General features: G+C 46.0%; 1 protein-coding gene across 2 annotated transcripts in view; it reads left to right on the top strand.

Moving 5' to 3' along the window:
• Positions 1 to 18,012, top strand: part of sik2b (salt-inducible kinase 2b) — a 63,479-nt gene extending 45,467 nt beyond the window's left edge. For both annotated transcript variants that reach the window (XM_024442063.2, XM_042295822.1), the window contains exons 7-15: positions 2,749 to 2,963; positions 4,335 to 4,487; positions 6,374 to 6,535; positions 9,730 to 9,961; positions 11,032 to 11,331; positions 12,423 to 12,589; positions 14,579 to 14,689; positions 14,921 to 15,015; positions 15,098 to 18,012. In XM_024442063.2, the coding sequence (XP_024297831.2) occupies positions 2,749 to 2,963; positions 4,335 to 4,487; positions 6,374 to 6,535; positions 9,730 to 9,961; positions 11,032 to 11,331; positions 12,423 to 12,589; positions 14,579 to 14,689; positions 14,921 to 15,015; positions 15,098 to 15,668 (2,006 nt within the window). In that variant the 3' untranslated portion in view covers positions 15,669 to 18,012. The remainder of the gene's footprint in view (positions 1 to 2,748; positions 2,964 to 4,334; positions 4,488 to 6,373; positions 6,536 to 9,729; positions 9,962 to 11,031; positions 11,332 to 12,422; positions 12,590 to 14,578; positions 14,690 to 14,920; positions 15,016 to 15,097) is intronic.
• Positions 18,013 to 18,498: the final 486 nt, after the last annotated feature.

Raw genomic sequence — 18,498 nt, 5'->3', positions numbered from 1 at the left:
AGGATTGATTATAAAACAACGTTTGACTTGTTTCTGTGGACATTGCGGATACTATTTGGAATTTTCGCCTGCGATGTCGTGACCGCTCGAGCCTGTGGATTTCTGAACATAACGCGCCAAACAAATGGAGGTATTTTGGATATAAAAATAATCTTTATGGAACAAAAGGAAAACAAAAGGAGCATTTATTGTGTAACTGGGAGTCTCGTGAGTGCAAACATCCGAAGATCATCAAAGGTAAGCGATTTAATGTATTGCTTTTCTGACTTTTGTGACCAATCTACTTGGTTGCTAGTGTTTGTAATATTTTGTCTACTGAGAGAGATGTTCTTACATAAACGCTGGTTATGCTTTCGCCGAAAACTGTATTGAAATCTGACATGCCAGGTGGATTAACAACAAGCTAAGCTGTGTTTTTGCTATATTGCACTTGTGATTTAATGAAAATTATATATTTGTAGTAATTTAATTTGAATTTGGCTCGCTGCATTTCAGCAGGTGTTGATGAAAATGATCCCGCTAAAGGGATGCATGCGTCAAGAAGTTAAACAGCTTGGGAAATTCCAAAAAATTATGTCATGGCTTTATAAGTTTCGGATGCACTAATTGACATAACTTGGGTCAATTGGAGATGTACTTGTGGATGTATTTCAAGGCCTACCTTCAAACTCTGTACCTCTTTGCTTGATATCATGGGAAAATCAAAAGAAATCTGCCTCAGAAAAAAATTGTCATTTCTCCAAAAAGTATGATCTTTGTCCCCATGTGCAGTTGTAAACCGTAGTCTGGATTTTTTTATGGCGGTTTTGGAGCAGTGGCTTCTTCCTTGCTGAGCAGCCTTTCAAGTTATGTTGATATTGGACTCGTTTTACTGTGGATATAGATACTTTTGTACCTGCTTTCTCCAGCATCTTCATCGGGTCCTTTGCTGTTGTTCCGATTTGCACTTTTCGCACCAAAAAAAATGTCCATCTCTAGGAGACAGAACGGTATGATGGCTGCATGGTCCGGTGGTGTTTACACTTGCGTACTATTCTTTGTAGGTAAACTGGGATATGACTACAGTTAATCAGGGTGATCCCCCCACCTACAAATAGACAGGTATTTTCCTTTCCATGCAAGCAAGATCTTATCTATTTTTGCTAACTTTCTGTAAAAAGGTATTGGAGTGAGATCATTTCTTTCTTTCGGGATATGTATACCGAGTATGGCCACATCCCTGTCAGACCATTTTATTGGTAAACTACACGGTAATGTAAAAGTTGCATTTTTTTGTGTATGTAATAAAGTACACCAATCATAATTTGAACATGAATCATTAGCATACAATGACACCTTTGTTTTTAAGCCCTGGAGTTCTAACCCCTTAATATTATTGTTGTGGGGGTCAACCGGCTTTGTTCAGGGAACTATTTAGTCCTTGTTGAGAATGTAGGAGTGTTACTTAAGCCCCCTCGCCTGCCTGCCTGCAGCCCCCTGGCCCGCTCCGGTCCTGTTCCCTCCTTTTGCTTCAGACGAGAAGAACAGAGTGCCGTTTCCTCCTCCATTTCCTCCCTACATGTTCTCACACTCTGCTACACGCACGCACGCACACACAGTACGGTACAGAGGCTCTCTATAACAAATCAGGCAGCACTGTACTGTTAGTACACTGCTTTGTTTTTACCTCCAGTACTGTACATTCTTTGAAGTCGGTATTGAAGTTGCCCTGGGCTATTGGGTGTAACATAAATCCGAGATAAAGAAAGCAGGGGGGGAGAAAGGAAGTGTTAACTGTCCCAGCCCTGAATATTTCCATGGTAGTGTCATAATGTACAAAAGAGAAAAGAAGAGGGTCAATGTGGATTACATAGTTTCTCTTTCTCTCGCTCATCCCTCTCTCTCTCATACCTCTCTCTTGCTGGCTTTCTCTCCCAGAGAAGTGCTCATTTGGCAGCAGAGCAGTCATCATGAATAAGACCGTAGATCGAAGGATGAGGATGAGTAGGTTGCTCGGGCTGAAGAGGTGAGAAGAGGAGAGACGCAGACTGGCGCGCACGCGCACAGAAACACACAGATGCAAACACACGCACAGCCTCAGCCCAGTGGGCTGTAATCCTATTAAGACCCTGCGGTTAGTGACGTCAAGCTTATTTAGCCGCTAACTGAAGGTTAAGAGTCCTCTCCATCCTCCTCTATGAGAGACGAGGGAGAAGGAGAGATGGAGAGGGATGGAGTTAAGAAGTCAGAGAGAGTACGAATGAGAGGGGGATAGAAAGAGGACAAGGCGGGGGGCTAGAGAAAGGAGAGGGGACGAGCCCACTGTGCATTCCTGCCTGAGATCATTTGTTTTTCTTAGCGTGAGTAGTGGAGGCGCTCCTTCACTCCTTCCCTGTGGCCTGCCCTGCTTCAATAGAACCGCTTTGTTTCCCCCAACGTAACGTTTCAGCTGGAGCTCTCTCTTCACTCAAATGAGGGTTTTCTTCCCTCTGTACTCTCGGTACATGGTACACACAGTACACTCAGTATCACTGTCCCGGGCTGCGTGTTGTTGTGTATAGTCTGATGTGTCAGGAGAAAATGTGTAAAGTCAGATGTGACAAGAGAACACTCTCCTCTCTGTCATCAGACAATGTCTCAAGTGAGGGCTCTCTGTAATGGTTCTGAGTACCAGGGATTGTACATACATTTTCTTCCCCTTTCTCTCTCTGTCTCCGTCTTTTATTATTTTGTTCTCTCCCCTTCTCCCTCTCGTCCTCCCTCTCCCAGACTGCGAGCACCTGATCCGGAGGATGCTGGTGCTGGACCCGTCCAAGCGTCTGTCGGTAGCCCAGATCAAGGAGCACAAGTGGATGGCACTGGACGTGCCGGTGCAGAGGCCCATGCTGTACCAGCAGGAGAGCGACCTGGGCGTGGGCGAGTACAGCGAGCAGGTTCTGCGGCTCATGCACAGCCTGGGCATCGACCAACACAAGACAATCGAGGTGAAAGATGACCGAGAGAGATGGCGCCTTGTTTCTTATATAAGGCTCTGGTCAAAAGCAGTGCACTGTAAAGGAAATAGGGGTGCCATTTTAGAACGCAGGCAATATCTACGCTAGCAGAGCCAGCTTTAGCCTTTTGGTGGCCCTAAGCAAGATTTGGTTGGACGGCACCCACCTCGTGGCAACACAACACTGTTTTGAGACCCGGGCTGAGTTCCTTTTTTAGTCGCTTATGTCTGGAACCGGCCCCTACACTAGCAAACTAAAGAGAATGAAGCAATGTGTTATTTTATTTATTTTAGATTTTATTTAACCTGGTAAGCTAGTTGAGAACAAGTTCTCGTTTACAAGTGCGACCTGGCCAAGATAATGCAAAGCAGTGCGACACAAACAACAACACAGTTACACATGGAAGAAACAAGTGTACAGTCAATAACACAATAGAGAAAAGGAAAGTCTATATACAGTATGTGCAAATGGCGTGAGGAGGTAAGGCAATAACTAGGCCATAGTAGTGAAGTAATTACAATTTAGCAAATTAACACTGGAGTGATAGATGAGCAGATGATGATGTGCATGTAGAAATACTGGTGTTGTGCACGGATTCAAAGTAGTGTGCCAGAGTGGATATTGGATGTATCTCTTAATCACACCCTATTATGAGTATTGATGTTGGCACAGCTGTGGTCCTCTAGCTCAGCTGGTAAAACATGGCTCTTGCAATGCCAGGATAGTGGGCTTCGAACTAGAGACCTTTCGCTTACTGGCCCAACGGCTAGGCTACCTGCTGCCCTATGTGTAGTGGCTGTTTCAAGAAAACCAAACCATATATTACATTCAGGGTGAGGAACAATCTAACATCAAGTTATAAAATACTGAACTATCCCTTTAAAGATGCACTATGCAGAAATTCTAATAGTTCGCCTTATTTCAGTTTGTGACAAAAACAAGCAAGTGTCGTGTAGACACTCCATTGTACCATCTAAACCAGTGGTTCCCAACCTTTTTTTGGTTACTGTACCACCAACTGAATTTTGCTCTGTCCAATGTACCCCTGAAGTACTCCCCGCTCGTGCATTTTACCAGCAGGCCTATGATCTCCTGAGTCTTCTCAAGTACCCCCTGTGGATAGGCCAAGTACTCCTGGTTGGGAACCACTGATCTAAACCGCTGTGAAATATATTTTTACCCAAAAAAAAAAAAAACTAAACTTAAGTACGGGATGCATAGAAGTGGTGCACATAGAACAAATCTACCGCTTCAATGAGTGACAGATCTATAACTCAGATTTCTATGTGAATTTGGTCGTTCAGGTCTCCCAAAAAGTTACATATTGCAGCTTTAACATGGTTTGTCCCTCCCTGTGTCCAGTCACTCCAGAACAAGAGTTACAACCACTTTGCTGCTATCTACTACCTGCTGGTGGAGCGTCTCAAATCCCACCGCTGCAGCTTTCCTGTGGAGCAGCGGCTTGACGTACACCAGCGCCGGCCCAGCACCAGCGCCGAGCAGACTGTCGTCAAGGTAACCCCCGCTATCTTCGTCGCCGGTTTTCAGCGCCACAAAGCAGATCTGTCTGTGTGGTGCATTAGTATGGTTGTCTGTGGTCCTAATGATCAAAGACATTTCCATTCACACACCTGGCTTTTCAAAGAACATGTATTCATTAATTCATTAATGAAGCGTCTTTTCTCTTCCTTTCGCTGCCATCTTTTTTTTTCCCCTCTATCCATTCAACTTCCTTTCTTCCTTTTTTTCTCTTTCTGTTACCTTTCACCCTCTTCCTCTCTTTCTTTGATTCACTCTCTATCCATTCCTTTCACCCTCTTCCTCTCTGTCTTTGATTCGCTCTCTATCCATTCCTTTCACCCTCTTCCTCTCTGTCTTTGATTCACTCTCTATCCATTCCTTTCACCCTCTGTCTTTGATTCGCTCTCTATCCATTCCTTTCACCCTCTTTCTTTGATTCGCTCTCTATCCATTCCTTTCACCCTCTTTCTTTGATTCGCTCTCTATCCATTCCTTTCACCCTCTTTCTTTGATTCGCTCTCTATCCATTCCTTTCACCCTCTTTCTTTGTCTTTGATTCGCTCTCTATCCATTCCTTTCACCCTCTGTCTTTGATTCGCTATCTATCCGTTCCTTTCACCCTCTTCCTCTCTTTCTTTGATTCACTCTCTATCCATTCCTTTCACCCTCTGTCTTTGATTCGCTATCTATCCATTCCTTTCACCCTCTTCCTCTCTGTCTTTGATTCACTCTCTATCCATTCCTTTCACCCTCTGTCTTTGATTCGCTCTCTATCCATTCCTTTCACCCTCTTTCTTTGATTCGCTCTCTATCCATTCCTTTCACCCTCTTTCTTTGATTCGCTCTCTATCCATTCCTTTCACCCTCTTTCTTTGATTCGCTCTCTATCCATTCCTTTCACCCTCTTTCTTTGATTCGCTCTCTATCCATTCCTTTCACCCTCTTTCTTTGATTCGCTATCTATCCGTTCCTTTCACCCTCTTTCTTTGATTCGCTATCTATCCGTTCCTTTCACCCTCTTCCTCTCTTTCTTTGATTCGCTCTCTATCCATTCCTTTCACCCTCTGTCTTTGATTCACTCTCTTCCATTCCTTTCACCCTCTTCCTCTCTTCTTTGATTCACTCTCTCCATCCATTCCTTTCACCCTCTGTCTTTGATTTGCTCTCTATCCATTCCTTTCACCCTCTTTCTTTGATTCGCTCTCTATCCATTCCTTTCACCCTCTTTCTTTGATTCGCTCTCTATCCATTCCTTTCACCCTCTTTCTTTGATTCGCTCTCTATCCATTCCTTTCACCCTCTTTCTTTGATTCGCTTCTGTCCGTTCCTTTCACCCTCTTTCTTTGATTCGCTATCTATCCGTTCCTTTCACCCTCTTTCTTTGATTCGCTATCTATCCGTTCCTTTCACCCTCTTTCTTTGATTCGCTATCTATCCGTTCCTTTCACCCTCTTCCTCTCTTTCTTTGATTCGCTCTCTATCCATTCCTTTCACCCTCTGTCTTTGATTCACTCTCTATCCATTCCTTTCACCCTCTTTCTTTGATTCGCTCTCTATCCATTCCTTTCACCCTCTTTCTTTGATTCGCTCTCTATCCATTCCTTTCACCCTCTGTCTTTGATTCGCTCTCTATCCATTCCTTTCACCCTCTTTCTTTGATTCGCTCTCTATCCATTCCTTTCACCCTCTGTCTTTGATTCGCTCTCTATCATTCCTTTCACCCTCTTTCTTTGATTCGCTCTCTATCCAATCTTTTCACCCTCTTCCTCTCTTTTTTTGATTCTCTCTCTCTCCAACTTTTATCCTCAACTCTTTCTCCTGATCTTCTTCCCTCATTCTCTCTCGCTCTCTCTGTACCCCTCCATCTATGTCCCCTACAGCCGAGCGGTGGCTCCCCCCAGGTGGGTCTCTTGCCCCAGGGGGTGCGGGGTCTCCTACGCTCCCCGGCCCTGCCCCAAGCCTCGGCCGATGCCTTTAACTTCCCGCAGTCGCCTCTTCTGCCTGAGCACAGCTTCATGGTCGAGGACGTGGCCACTCCTAAAGTAAGTCACGACGCCAAACAACATGTAATCTAAGGTTACGAGCTATTCTGAACCACCCTGGCCTGTGGACACCCACTATGTGGAGTGTTATCCAGTTTTCCAGCTGGATACAAACAAATTGATGTTCATATTGAACAAACTCAGGGAGAACCTCCCCTGTTTGAAAACGTTTCAAAAGGTTTTCTCCTACTGAACACGACCCTGTGGTGCACTTATTGCAACTGGACAGTGGTGACGCTACAGAGGACCGACCCCCCCCCCAGGCCACCCCAACCCCGACTGGCCACTGCAGTTGAGTTATCCTAGAGGGGACTCTTGTCTGTATTTAATTTAGTTTAGCCCACTCATGCTGCCTTCTCCTTTCTCCCTCCTTTCCTCCCCAGGGGGCTCTTTGTTCAAGGCTGTCCCCAACGCCCCACAGCCAGGCAGCGAGAGAACAGAGCGTTGCCAGTTTGGCACTCAATAGAACAACAACACAAAATCAGCTGAGGACTAACACAGTCCAGCCCCAGTCCCCTCTTACCCCCTTTTATACCTTGTGTGGGAACTTCTAGTTAGTTCCACCTGAGGCTGCGTCCTAAATGGCACCCAACTCCCTATTTAGTAGTGCACTACTTTTGACCTGGGCCCTGGTCAGCAGTGGTGCACTATAAAGGGAATATGGTACCATATGGGATGCTGCCTGAGTGATGGATGGTGGTAACTGCGTCACAGTTATGTTATGAAAGAGCTCTGACTCACATTTCACTGAGGTCGGGGCTCCACAGGGAGAGTACATAAGCTGGGACCGTGACGGTGTGTCTGTGTGTTAACCTCGTTCAAATCCCCTGTCCTATTCTGACCCCTCCTGACCTGGACCTGCTGCTAATGCTACTTGGCTGGCCCCCATTCTCTCTGCTGCATCCCAAATGGCGCTCTATTCCCTATATAGTGCACTACATTTGATCAGGTCCCTATGGGTCATGGTCAAAAGTAGTGCACTATATAGGGAACAGGGTGCTATTTGAGATGCACTCTGTCTGTGCACTCTGCCCTAGCCACAGCCTGGTTATCAGAGGGGGAATGGAGGGATGGGTCTTGCCCTGTGAGCAGGTCCCCAGAGCCATTAAGGCTTAGGCACTGGGCTGGCTGGGTCTAACAGTAACCGCAAGGCCAGCTGCCCCTCGCTAGTTTACGTAAGCCACTACACTCAGTCCCCTCTGTCTGTCTGTCACTGGCTGGGACCACACATCTGATATGACAGCTGCCAGTTCTTTACAGCTCGGGCACAATCAGAGACCTCTCTCCCTCTCTCACACACACACTAGGAGCACACACACACTTAGTGTTGGACCATGTGACATCTGCTGTACTCTTGTCCCTGCACGTCTGGATCCAGACTCTCTCCCTTACTCCCCTCCTCCTCCTCCTCTGCTAAGTGTCTGTCTTTATCTGTGCCAGACTGTGACCTTTTCTTCCAGCCTGGCCAGGCTTTAGCATTCGACTTCGCTCCTGACGTCAGCACTCTACGTTGAGCAATCTACCATTCCCCTGCTTTCTGCTGTGTGTTGAACAGCTGCCTTAGTTTTATTCTGACCATTATTTATGACTTTTACAACCAATTTCTTTCTTAACTTACGAACTATACTTAAAAAATATATATTAACCCTCATTTAAAAAATGCTGTGTAACCAGCAGGCTTGTGAGAGATTAAATCAAAATAACGCTCAAGTGTTATCTTGGTGAGGGAACACGGCGTGGCCCCTCAAAAACAAGGAACTAGCCTGATCTCTGCAGCAGGAGCACCAGCAGCAGGAGCACCAGCAGAACACATGACCAGGATGCTGCTTGTTGAGGCCGTTCCCTCTGCCCTCCCTCACTCTTTATAAGCCCCTGCTGGCTCTAAGCACTGTAGGGACTAGGAATGAATCCCAAATGGCACCCTGTTACCTATTTTAGTGCACTACTTTTGGTCAAACTAGTGTACTAATAAGGGTATAGTGTGCCTTTTTCCCCCACCTTTATTTAACTAGTCAAGTCAGTTAAGAACAAATTGTTATTTTCAATGACGGCCTAGGAACAGTGGGTTAACTGCCTTGTTCAGGGGGCAGAACGACAGATTTTTACTTTGTCAGCTCGGGGATTCGATCTTGCAACCTTTTCGGTTACTAGTCCAACACTATAACCACTAGGCTGCCTGCCGCCCCTTTTGGATGCACATTAGGCACTAGTGCAGTAATAGGCTGGTGTGGCCTGGGTTCGTGCAGCCAGCCCCTCTCCGTCCCCAGTGTGTTGAGAAACAGGCAGCATTCCTGGCCTAGCACGCTTCAGGGGACTGGGTTCAGGAATTGTACGAAGCGGCTCTGACTGGAGGAGCCCGGGGTTCTGGTTACCCCGGCAACTCATCCAGATGATCCGTGTCAGCGAGGGGGTGTGTCAGAGAGGCAGACGAGTGTGTGCGTGCGAGTGCGTGAGACATTTGTGTGCGAGAGAGACACTGAGCGAGAGGCGTGTGTGACGAGCGAGCCTGATTGCGTCTGTCTCTGTGGAAGAGTCTCTTGCTGCACTTTCGGCCAAAGCACACTTCCTGTACATGCATACCAGACTTCCTCCCCTCTTCCCTCTTACAGTGTCTGAGCAACGGTGGGGGGGGGGGGGGGGGGGTAGAAAGAAATGGCAGACACATTTGGTTTACTCATCCAGTCCCCAAGCCTTGCAGGATTGTAGGTGCAGAGCTGTCCACTCCAATAACACAAGTGGAGAGGGCCCTCTGGATGTGCACATTAGGGGAAAGCTGCCTGGTCATGAATTAATAGAGGAGCCATTTACCGTGTGTGTGTGTGAGACCGAGGAGGTCCCATTCACGTCATAGTCTCATGCTGCCCCATAGGCATGAAGATAAATGGGGAGAGCAAAGTGTAATGGAAGTGTTTAGGTGAGACCCTCTCTCATGATGAGTAACCTTGCCTGGGTGCTGGAAACTCACGTTAGCTCCCCAGAGAGAATGCCCTGAGAGTCTGTGTTGGTAACCCAGTTTGAACTCTATAGCGAGTTCCCAAGGACTATGGGATGAAAATTAGCTCTTTTGCAAACAACTGGCACTTGAGCATTGATGTGGAAAGGGAATTAATGTCCACTGTCCCTGTGAAATACATTTCATAAATGGATTGCTCCAGCAAACAACTCACCATGCTTCTCCCGGTCTTTGCCTTTAGGTGAATGGCTGCATGCTGGACCCCCTGCCCCCCACAGTGCTGCGCAAGTCCAGCGCGTCGTCACCCAGTAACATGATGGAGACGTCCATCGACGAGGGCATAGAGACGGAGGAGCCCGATGCCGAGGACGACCCCGCCCACCTCTTCTCCGCCTTCCAGACGGCCCGCTTCGGCCAGCGCCGACACACCCTGTCCGAGGTCACTAACCAGCTGGGCCCCGTCATCAACCAAGGTCAGAACTGGACCACGGCTTTGGGACGTTAGAGAATCATATAGGTCATTGGCTAGATAGGGGACATAGGCCTGTGTTCATACGATGGGTTGTTGATCTGCTAAGCCAGCAAGTATTGCGTATGTGAATGGTGAAAATGTGCGCTTCCTGTGGAAATTGTTATTTTAAAGGCACCACATTTATTCATAGGTGGATGAATGGATAAATGAATGAGTGGATGGACTGGTTTTATTTATTTATTGTATCTAGCTGAGGCTAGAGGGGTACACTACAAAGCAGGATCAACAGGTTAATAACTGAAATAACTTGATTTTCTGGTTAATTTAAGAAAGCTAAACTTAGTGTGTTTTGGTTATTGAGGCAATTAGACCATGCCCATTTCATGCTTATCTTCTTAAAAAATAAATTGTTATTTCAGAATATTCTGGGAAGTTAATTGGCTAAGTCATTGGTCTTGCTTTGTAGCATACCTCTCAGGAATCTTTCCAGCGACCTTACCGGGGAAACGGGCTGTGGCGATTATGGAATTTGGGGTAACGATTAATTGTCATGCAAATGGTCACTGTTATATTAATTATATATAAATTTTTATTTAGCTTGTAATGCATCTTAATACATTATTTGAAAATGTAGCTATCACATACCTAATGAATACAAGACAGCTTCAGTGACATGCTTGTCTCTAACTATTGGTTTTGACAGCTTTTGAGCTTTTCGAAATGGTCTCCACCCAACCATGTCGTTCTGCTCGTAAAATGATTGCTAACTTTACCCACTTCATGTAAATAATAATAATAATAATAAAATTCATCCTATTGGGTAAACTATATCTACTTGAATTTAAAGTTGAATCCCCTCTTATCATAACATGACTGTATGAAAAACGATTGACAACAACATTTATTTTTTGTTCACGGTTATTGTCCATAGTGTCGGTTACACGTTTATATGATAATTGTGCCAGGCCTACCTGGAAAAACCTGTGGCCCTAATTAGAGCAATATCCAATACACCAGTAGTACTGTCAATGAACCCTGTACCCTGAACCCTGTATTGCTGTGAACCAACAGGTAAACTGTTCACCATGGGCCACAACCCGTCCCTGGGCAGCGTGGACTCTGACATGGGCTACGACATGGGCTCCTTGCACAGTGACCTGGGTCTGCTGGAGGACGCTCCCTCTCTCAGCGAGGTGGTCCTGGCCAACACCCACAGTTCGGGGCCCCACATGACCCAGGGCCCCTTCATGAGCCAGCGGCCCCCCAACCCCACCATGCAGGGCCTGAGCTCCCAAAGGAGGGAGGCCCACAATCGCTCGCCCATCAGCTTCAGGGAGGGCCGCCGCGCTTCCGACACCTCCCTCACACAAGGTGAGATCCACTGGTTGTCTCTCGATCTTTACTCATCTCCTTCTCCGTCTTCCTGTTTCTTTCACTCTGTCTTTCCCTCTACATTTCTCCATCTTTCTCTCTGTCGTCAGCCTCCGTCTCATAAGACACCCGGTGTGACTTTGCTCCAAAGTAGAGCACTATATACACCAGGGAATAGGGTGTCATTTGCTAAATGAAAAATACAATTGACTTCAGGTCTCCATCTGAGCATCTTGTCCTCCCTCAACCCCTGAACATGAGGCCCCTGAGAGACGCCATCATCAAGGTCTCGGTCTCTAATCATTGCACAGACGACACGACACCCCTGTGAACCGCAGCTCATTCACACCCCTGTACGCACACATTTTCAAGCTGAAATTGGCTCTCATTCTCTTTTATTTTGTTCTCTTTCACCCACCCACTCTGTCTTTCGCTTTTCTCTCTCTCTCTCTCTCTCTGATGATTCATTTTGTGAATCAGACTGCGCTTTGAAGGTTTGGCCCACATAGCTCTGTTTTTAATGTTTAATCCCGTAGCAGCAGAAAAAGCACCCTGTAAAGTAACTTAATTAATAGCGCTTAAAATGTATATACAGGAGGTGTGTGTGTGTGTGTGTGTGTGTGTGTGTGTGTGTGTGTGTGTGTGTGTGTGTGTTTCCCCTCCCCCCAGCTGCCTCTTCAGTCTGCGCATACACACAGCAGGAGCTAAGAGTCACCGGAGCCCCACTTCTTTGTAATGGCTGTTTGAAGCGGCTGGGTTCTGCGTGCCGCTGCAAGGAGGAGATGTGGAGAAGCTTCTCAAATCTTTATATAGCCGTATTATTAGGATGAGTCAGGTCCCATGGTTCACGCCATCATGAACAGTCAGCCAGCCTTTTAGGAGCCGGAGATGGATTTTTATTACAATCACCATTACACACACACTGTTACCACCCACCCACCCACACACACACTCATGACGTACATACTCTCTCCCTGCAGGCGGTGAAGGTAGGGCTAGAAGTGATGGCCATGTCATTTCAGTCGGAGATGCAAGGGAACCGAGTTATAACAATTAGTTTGGATGCTATAATCCCAACTCTATGTTGTCAGGTCTGGTTGCGTTCCGGCAGCATCTCCAGAACCTGGCGCGGACCAAAGGCATCCTAGAGCTGAACAAACAGATGTATGAGCAGATGGGCTCTGGGGAGGACCCATCCTCCATGAGGACCCTGGGGCCCCATGCAAACCTGCAGAACCTGCTGGACCCCAAGCTGCAGGTCAGTACTGGCTCCACAGTGACCGAGAGTGAGATCCCACCCAGCAGCACCACTCCTGACCTCACCAGTGATTAGTTAGCCAGCCAACCGGTGAATCACAGACCAGGCTGGTTATATAATGATCCGTCCGGACGAAGAGGCAAATTGTCTCCTTGTTGACTGTCAGTCAGCCCCTGGAGCTGCACAGAGTGAATACAGCCATTGTTGAGGTAATACTGCTGCCCATAGCAATGACTGGTGCCCACTGGGCCTTCACTCGCTCAGGGACAGAAAAATAGGGAGCGAGAGAAAGAGGGAGAGTGAGGTTAGAGGGAAAGTGTCGTGCCTGTGAGAGAGAAAGGCAATCGAGTTATCTTAGAAGTAACTGTGTGACTGACTGAAACTGAATCGCCAAATCTGAGAAGTAGAATGTACCGGCTGCCGCTTGTAAACGGGCAACAACGAGTCAATTGAATGGCCGCTAAGACGGACAGAGAGAGGGCACGATCCATCTGTGAATCGGTACATCCATCTCCCTTGCCCTAGAACAGTGCGTCCTGTGGTTGCTGCGTGTCAACACAAGGCCTGTGTGTGTGGTTGTTTGGTTGGTTGTGGTGGTATATACACAGAGGCTTAGTCTGTGACTCAAATGGCACCCTAGCCATTTGGTGCTCTGCTTTTGACCAGGGCTCTGGGCGAAAATAGTGCACTAATAGGGATTGGGAATAGGTGCCATTTGGGACAAAGCCCTAGTGGTCGAAAGGGCTTATTGGCAGCATGCCTGTCTGTCCACAAGGTCCCTATAGTTGTTTCCCACACAATCACTATACACAGTCAGCAACAACATTAAAACAACAACAGCAACACACTGGCCCTGTATACAAGAGTGGCAATGACTTCATTACTCAGTGGAGCTGTGTGAGTGTGTGTTTTCAAGGTGCGCGCCTCCACGTCAGGGTTTCCGTTGGGACAACGTGACCGGGAAGATTTGGATTTTCTTTCCATTTGAGAAAATGTACCGGACCCATATGCATTGGGTGCGTAAACCCGTTCGGGCGTCCACCAACGGTGCTCAGGATGACAGAGATCACGTTTATCTTATGATAATTCATCTTGACAGAACATGCAACTCCTGTGATGAAACTCCATTCTAAACAGCGCATATGTGACGGTGATCAAAATCTCAGGTAGAAACTTAGAATGAGGGGGAATCTAAAGATGCCGCAACTAGGATGTATTGCTGATATGACAAGGAGGCCTTTGGCCTCTGGACAATGAAAGAAAATGTATATGAAAACCAGTAGAACAGGTGAGAAATGCTGGTTTCAATTAACAGATTTTGCCCAGGCTACTTTGAAGCAAAGTAAGACATGCCTCGTAATATGACGTAAAACATTCAGGTTTCAAACAATGAAGTATATGTTTTCAAAATGCATACTGCCTCCAGCTCACGTTGCAAAGTGGTGGGTGATGTGCTGATAGCCTGCCTACCGTTGCCTATGCACTTGAATGGCGAATTGGAAGGCGTGCTTCAATTACCAGTTGAATAATAAAAATAGTAGCTCTTTTTTAATCATGGCGATCAAAACTGTTTTTAACATGCGATTGCATATAGAATTATTGTGCAAAGACTGGGCTTATAAAAGCATGCTTCACTCCAGCAGCAACGTGCTTGAGGAACCGCAGCAGGTCTAGTGCTGTCTGACAAGTGATATTCCGCTCAAAATAGGCTGTGTATGCTGTGCTCGTGTGATAAATTGCGACTAACGATAATGCACACTCCCAAATGAATTCCCCTAAATTTAGCAAATTAACCTAAAGACCGATAAGCATGACGGTCAAATGTATTTCCATTGACGGAATAAAAAGCAATCTTTTACAACGGGATTGTTTTTTTCCCCGTCCGGGTAAATTTGGTCGCCAACAATTTGATCTGCTTTTCGTCTGTAACCCAGTGAGATTGTGAGTGTAACCTCCTCTGAACTCTTCTGTGTGTATTATGCGTTTCAGGGAGAGGCATCCAAGCACGAGGATAACTTGGCTTTATACCAGGGTGGCGCCCAACCTCTACTGTCCCGAAGACAAAGTCTCGAGACGCAATATCTCACGCACAGACTACAGGTACTACACCATTCAATCTGTCTTATACTGTATGTATCTCAAATATTTATTAAAGGAGTAATCAATTACAATTAAACAATGACTAATAAAATGTTAGTTTGTCTGCATCACTGTAAGATTTTCTCAATTTCACTGTCATTTTATACCTATCAATGATTATGGATGGCACATTTTGAGACTGGTAAGTTATAGTTATTGAATCCCTCATATGTCCATCTCTCTCCGTTACAGAAAGCTAGTGTCATGGCTAATGTGAGTCCTGCTAGCTGCCAGCTCTTCTGTAAGGAGAATCCTCGGAGTCTAGAGCAACAGCTGCAGGAGCATAGGTACATTATTAGCTATCAAACAGATCCCACCGACTTCTTGTTTTCCTGGTTGTCTCTATAACCTATATCGCTTTATCTTCAGGTTGCACCAGAAGAGGATGTACCTCCAGAAGCAGACTCACCTCCAAACCTACTTCAACCAGATGCAGATAGTAGAGGGTTCCTATCCAGGGGACCCAGGGGCCCCTCCACAGCAACTGGGGGCAATGGCTGGGGCCCACAAGCAGCAGGGCAGCTCCCAGTCCTCCGCTCCCTACACCCAGGCCCTCAGCCCCCTCATGGAGCCCAGCGACAACCTGGTCTACAACACCTACCTGGCCCACCACTACCCCCATCCTCACTCCCACCTCAGCCCAGTACTCATGCCCCCCGGCCTGGCCGGCCAGCTGCAGAATCACCCCCCCGAGGCCCTGGGCTACAGCTACCAGCTGTGTGACCAGCAGGGACAGTTTCACTCCCCTCAAGAGGCACTTTATCCAGAACAATACGAGTTCCCCCTGGAGCCCGGGCAGCCACACCCGCCTGGCCCAGGAGAGGCACCTGTGGCCGGGTACGAGGGGCTGGCACTCCCCGCCGAACTCCAGGACTCCTTTCTGGACAGCGAGATGATGGAGACTGTAGACTCGCAGCACGGCTTCGTACTGGTGAACTGAAACCGGTGGAACTGTGGGGAGAAAGCGGTATTACCGACAGTTGAAAACCTACACAGCATTATGTCGTAGATATGATGGAGAGGAGATGGGGGTCAAGGTACATGGGAAAGTGTTTTTTTTTTTTGTATCAATGAATACTATTTTTGTTGTTGTGGTGAACCAACCTCAGAACCTTTCTACCAAAATCATCCCCATCTCCCTTCTTCCCACTCCTCTGTTCCCATCAGCCCTATGCTAGGACCCAGGCCTGGTGGCTGCCTGGGCGATAAGGGCGTGCCAGCATGGCTGGCTGGCTGGGTATATGTGGATGGATGTTGCCATGATGGGAGGTGTCACGTGTGAAGTGATATCGCTCCACAGGAACACAAATTGCCTCAAAGCTGACAGCAGCCGCAGCAGCCTCTTCGAGAAGAGCTGGACTTAGCACAGTTTGGTCGTTTGGAAGACATGCACAATGGAACTTGGCTTACCGAAAGCACAATCCAAACGACAACCATGCTATTTTGTATTGAAATAGGACAAGAACTCTCAAAGACACATTGCGTGTTTGACATAGTAAAACAAGAAACGAACAAGAGACAAAGTAATGAATTAATGCGCGCGTGATAAGTGCAGTGTTCGTCAATATTTTATCGTGGCAATATTGAAGCAATATATCCATCTGGGACTAGGGAGCCGCACGGGCGACTTCCTCACCAGAAAGTCGTACTTTAATGTGACGTTTCTTGGGAGAATTCCAGTATGATGACTCACAGCCAACATCCACAGTGACAGCTCATCACCGCGTAGACAGCGACGACGTAATCGTGAGATAATCCCCCCCACCAATCCCATCGAAGCAGATAAAAGGGAAGAAAAAAATGCAAAAACAGTACTCCAATCTATATTTAATGAAGAGAAACACGATTTATGTTCACGTTCCTTATAAATGGGGTAGTTATATCCAACGAACCACACAAATCAGTTTGGGAAGCCCTTCACTAGCCGCTAAAAGGAATAAGTTAAGTCCCATCAAATCAGTTTGCTGCACTAGTGTTAGGTGAGGGTTTTATCTCCAGATCTTGTCCTTATACCTTCTGGGATGTGCAGCTGATGTGGGCCTAACCGTGTTGAGGTAGAAAACGTCTAATCATGATTCTGTGGTGTAATATACCTAAATACCTACTGGGTTTCTGAAGGAATGTGTTTCTCTAACCTAAAGGTTGCTGTAGAAAAAATATATATAATGAGATGAAGGAAAAGACAAATGTAAGAACGGAACGTTAGTCACACAACACTGGATTAATTGTGTCAAATTTCACAATTGCTCTCTCACATCAAGCTTAGAATGAACACTTCACTTTTGAATCTACTTGAAGCATACAGATCTCTGATGAAGACATAGAACTCTACTTTTCATGAAATAGGATGAAAAACAGAAGTGGTCGAGGTCCGAGGCAAAGTCTGCTTCTCAAAATGGCAGCCTATTCCCTACATAGTTACACTGCTTTTGTGGGCTCTGGTCAAAGTAGTGCACTATATAGGTATACGGGTGCCATTTGGGACACTGCCATAGACTAGACTACAGGATTGTCTGTGGACGCTGAATTACTGGAGCACTTTTACAAGGTAAAAAAAAGGAAATATAGCGAGAGCGAGGTGGTGGTGGTAGTCAGAATGGTGTTTAGCCTAGTCTGCTGCTTCCCGGGAGACTAAAACAAAAGCGAGGGAACCATTCACTCTCTGTTATCCCAATAAATGGACACAAAACATTTGGTTCTATCAAAGAAAGAGCAGAGAATAACACTATTGGTTGTTCATTGTGCTTTGGGGGAAAAAAATTGGGGTTTAGAGACTTGAGTGCTCTCAAGATGCAACAAATATTGTGTTGAGTGTGAATAGTGTTCAGTGTGCCTTTTTTTACTTGTTTTATTGAAGATTAGAGTATTTTAGCGTTTTATTTCTAGTTTTAATTCCCGTTATGTTTTTATTTTGGGGTATCCTTTCCAGAAATAAGTAGACCCAGGTTTTTACAAAGGTACGAAACCAAAGTCCCCTCAGACGTTTCCCTGTCCAACCACACCATGTGGAGTTAGGAGCTTCTTGGTTTTAGCTTCTTGACAGTGCTTTTTTTGGTCCAACAGTATATGCCATTTTAAAAAAGTATTATAGCAATATTTCTAAGTAATAGTTGAAGATGTAAAGAAAATAATTAAGATTAGGAGTGGATGTGTTTCAGTATCATAATTTCACTTCCTGCTGACAAACGCCTGTCTTTAGAATCCAATTTTATATTTACCTTCATTGATGTTGACCACACATAAGCTAACTTGCTGTTGAGATTAAAAAAAGGTTTCTCGAACAACGTGCGTGTGAGTATTTCTTCATCTACTTTTTCCCCCAAATAATCTGACTACGCAGATCTTGCGTTGGATCCAATGATGAATATATTTATGGCCATGGTTGAATAATAGGCACTGTCATTCCCCAAAACACAGCTCACTATTTCAGATTCCATTACAACAGCCCAAATAGGGACGTCAGCGGATCTTCTATTGTACCAGTATAACCTGTGTAGGCGTAAAGTAATGAACTGGATGGGTGAATCACACGTAGCCCTTTTATAATAAACAGTTGAGTCACACAGTACATGAGCCTGAAATCGTTTCAGCTAAAATATCCAAGGTCTCCATTGTCAGTTATTAATAACACTTCATTACCCAAACTCGGTTCAACATCCAAATTGATCGGTAATGTGGCATGGGTTTTGTAAAAACACTCTTAACCGATGGCCATGTGGCGTCCATTATGGTGTTGATAAATATGTTCAGGGTTCTTTTTAACACCATTG

This window comes from Oncorhynchus tshawytscha, linkage group LG13, assembly GCF_018296145.1.
Source record: "Oncorhynchus tshawytscha isolate Ot180627B linkage group LG13, Otsh_v2.0, whole genome shotgun sequence".
Classification (NCBI taxonomy): domain Eukaryota; kingdom Metazoa; phylum Chordata; class Actinopteri; order Salmoniformes; family Salmonidae; genus Oncorhynchus; species Oncorhynchus tshawytscha.
Note: the sequence above shows the minus strand (reverse complement) of the source record. Positions and strands in the feature narration are given on the sequence as shown.